The sequence below is a fragment of the Schistocerca nitens genome, chromosome 5, assembly GCF_023898315.1.
Source record: "Schistocerca nitens isolate TAMUIC-IGC-003100 chromosome 5, iqSchNite1.1, whole genome shotgun sequence".
NCBI classification, from domain to species: Eukaryota; Metazoa; Arthropoda; class Insecta; order Orthoptera; family Acrididae; genus Schistocerca; species Schistocerca nitens.
This window is the reverse complement of record NC_064618.1, coordinates 738,393,768-738,397,322: the sequence shown is the minus strand read 5'-3', so window position 1 is coordinate 738,397,322 and position 3,555 is coordinate 738,393,768. Positions and strand designations below refer to the sequence as shown.

General features: G+C 35.9%; 1 protein-coding gene across 1 annotated transcript; it reads left to right on the top strand.

The window, feature by feature from the left end:
• Nucleotides 1-1,366: 1,366 nt before the first annotated feature.
• LOC126260685 (uncharacterized) lies at nucleotides 1,367-1,895 on the top strand. The gene is made up of 2 exons (XM_049958021.1): nucleotides 1,367-1,565; nucleotides 1,702-1,895. Exons 1-2 carry the CDS (start codon nucleotides 1,367-1,369, stop codon nucleotides 1,893-1,895), a joined length of 393 nt encoding a protein of 130 aa, XP_049813978.1.
• Nucleotides 1,896-3,555: the final 1,660 nt, after the last annotated feature.

Genomic DNA, 3,555 nt, shown 5'->3' with positions numbered 1-3,555 from the left:
AGCCGACCCATTTCTTAAAAAGATTTAACCAAGCTTTGCCAAAAAATTGGGAAGATTCCAAGAAGATGGAATTTGCGGTGGGGTACCTTCTAGGGGAAGCCTCAGAATGGGGAACAGTAAATACTGAGAATTTTTCCTCTTGGGAAGACTTTCAAAAGAAATTTAAAGAGAAGTACACAGCCTTTTTGTTTGAAGTAAAATCATATCATTTCAATGTATTGCCATTCAGACTTAATATCTCTGTGTCCGTATTTATACGTGTGTTAAATGAAGCACTAGGGAGAGACTTATTGAAGGATCTGGTAATATATGTAGACGATATCGTAATAATATCAGCTACTTGGGAGACAGATTGTCTAGCTTTGTGCAAGGCTCTGAAAAAATTTAAAGAGAAAGGTATTACGGTGTCAAAGACATTTTTTGCATGCCAAGAACTTAAGTTCTTAGGTCATATTATAGGGGTAAAGGGAATTAGACCAGACCCTGAATGTATAAAAGCTATCAAAGAATGACCGCACCCCAGAAATGTAAGACAATTAAAAGGATTTATAGGTATGGCCGGATACTATCAACGGTACGTACAAGGGCAAGAGTTAAATGACCTGAGAATTTTACGTTTATTAAAAAAGGGAGTACCGTGGACTTGGGATCAAGGTGCAAATGATGCGTTTGAAAATGTTAGTACAGTGCCTGTTGAGTCACCCATATTACATCATCCATTTATGGGTGAACCGTTTAAATGTTTGACAGATGCATCTGATTACGGTGTTGCTGCCAAACTTTTTCCAAGGAGAACGGGATCCAAGTGATGTAGAACAAAGAACCATAGCTTTTGCTAGCCGTAGCCTAAATAAGCACGAATTAATTACACAGCTACCGAAAGGGAACTATTGGTGATTGTGTGGAGTATTCAAAAGTTTCAAACACTAGTATGAGGATCAGAAATCCATATTTACACAGATCATCAAGCTTTATCTTTTCTGATGAGTAGTTGATTACTACACAGTAGGTTGATGTGATGGACGCTTTTCCTACTGGAATACAATATTAAGATATGATACGTAAGAGGTTCCAAAAATATTGTACCTGATGCTTCATCAAGGCTACCCATAGGAATGGAAGAATTAAAATTATTTTTGCCATTAATTTTATGTCAGCAGAATATCCGAATATCATTGTAAAGGAAATGGCTCAAAGAATAACAGGGAATATCCGTCACGATCCTTATTTCACAGAAATATTTTCTATGTGTATCCAGAAATCGTTACCTCTTAATCAATTAGGAAAATGGAAAATTGTAGGTCATAACTTGTTTTGGAGAGACAGTGTAACATCACAGTGGTAGCACTTATGTATTCGGAAGGAAATGGAAGACGAACTTGAATGGTATGCTCACACGGGATATGGACACTTCGGAATCAAGAAATATATGTCCTATATGAATAAGTTTTATTATTTCAAGAAACTAGGACATAAAATAGCATCTTTGATTAGAACCTGTGAAACTTGCCAGAAAGTAAAAGAGAATAACACTCACGTGAAATACAGAATGTATCCTATTATTCGTAAGTCATTACAAGACATCACAGTGGCAGATTTTTTTTTTTTTTTTTTTTTTTTTTTTTTTTTTTTTTTTTTTTTTTTTTTTTTTGACCAATTCAACAAGAATTGGTAGGAGTCTCATATATTTTGTTATCATAGAATGTTGGTCAAAATATGTTAAACTATTTCCCATTAAAAGAGCAAATACATGGACGGTTATCCACTGTTTACAACAATACTTTCTAGAAGTAGGTAAACCAAAACTGTTTCTTATGGATAACGGACCACAATTTGTGAGTAACAAATTTAGAGAATTCCAAGCATGGGAAGGTATTCGACAAGTGTTAATATAAAATTATAACCTGTCATCAAATCCGTGTGAGCGAGTAATGAAGGAAATTGGAAAATTATGTCGTACTTACTGCCATGAAAAACATACTTAGTGGGCAACGAAAATTAAGGACTTTGAACTTATCCCAAATGAATTACCTCATTTATCGACTGCATTGACACCTTTACTAGTTATAGGCAAACCTTTTGTAGGAGAGCCCCTAATTAAGTGTTTTAATTGACCTGAACAACCTAGTGTCAATTATGAAGTAAATCAGGAAATAATTTCCAAAAATTTAATTGAAAAGGCACTACAAGGAGTAAGTAAGCATAACGAAAAGGCTGTGGAACCTCAGTACCAAGTCGATGACCTGGTTCTTATAAAACAACATCTTCCCAGCTCGACTCTGAAGAAAAGAGACTCATAAGTTTTTCCAAAAACATGAGGGACTGTACCAGGTACAAATGGTGGTCCATCCTAACACATTATTTTTAGTAGATCCCACAACTGGATTAGAGAAGGGTAAATACAATGTAAAGGATGTAAAATTGTATATCCCCCAGGGATGTTAACATTCTGAGTTAACGGGTGGAGTAACGACCGTCGGATCCCAAGTTGTTTTTGGTGTTTTTTCCAAATAGTTTCCTGTACCGAATTCCTTTAAAATCTCGAACTATTCTGTAAACATATTGCTTAGAAAACCAGATATGACTATGAAATAGAGAACAACTTAAGAGAATCACAGAAAAAAATATATTTAGTCGAAATAAACTAAATACAGTATTATATTTGCGGAAAATATAATAAGATGTGACTAGCTGAACAACTATTGTACCATAGTGTATAGATTTGTTGAGACGCGCCAATCATTCAAAGTGCCGCCGCGGAATTACACGCGTCCTCTACATGCGGCGCTGTCTGCCAGCCATGCAGCAGCCGCACGCAGATTTGACCGTTACTGTGTACACATGCCTTACATGGCCTACTCACTCTGTCACTTACATGTATTATGTCGTCTTTTGAAATATAGGTGTTCAACTTGACGTTATAACAAGATTTTCAATATTGTATAGAGTATTTTATACCTTTTATGAGATATGATACAGAAGGGAGGGTTTGTATAAATTTTGAAAGAGGTGGGTATTGTAGTTAAAAGCATGATTTACAAGAACAGATAAATCATTACTAACACAAAACACACATCACACCTTTCAAACAACCCTCACAAACAAGTGTGTCTGATGTTTCATCATTTGCAGTTTCCATAGAGTTGCTAGGATTTCCTTCGGGGGCCTCAAAGGCTAAGGTGGGACAAGTCCGTTCCGTAGGTGACGATTTAACACTAAACCTCCTCCGGCATCTCATTCAAGAGCCTGATTTGATCCTAACATCCATATCTATTTTTTCCTTTCTTACTTCTCATTTGAGGACCTGGCTATTTTTTCCCGCTTTCCATATTCACAAACTTCTATCACTGAAATCCTTCCTTGCTTCCGTGGTTGCTAAAAACCTAAATCTTATCTTTAGATAAGAAAGCTGAAGAATCAGACTACACGAACACACATCCAGATATACACAAATATACACTTCTACAAAGAAATTAAATCACATAAGAGAAAGCCTGTCATGATGTGAGAACTGCCAGGTGTTGTAGGGAAAATCTGTGTATATATGGAAATATG

Excerpts from the sequence above, each read along its gene's own strand:
- LOC126260685 (XM_049958021.1), top strand. The coding sequence starts at position 1,367 with ATGGAAGACGAACTTGAATGGTATGCTCACACGGGATATGGACACTTC. Across the intron at positions 1,566-1,701 it reads CAGAATGTATCCTATTATTC|AATGTTGGTCAAAATATGTT; the intron begins GTAAGTCATTAC and ends TTGTTATCATAG.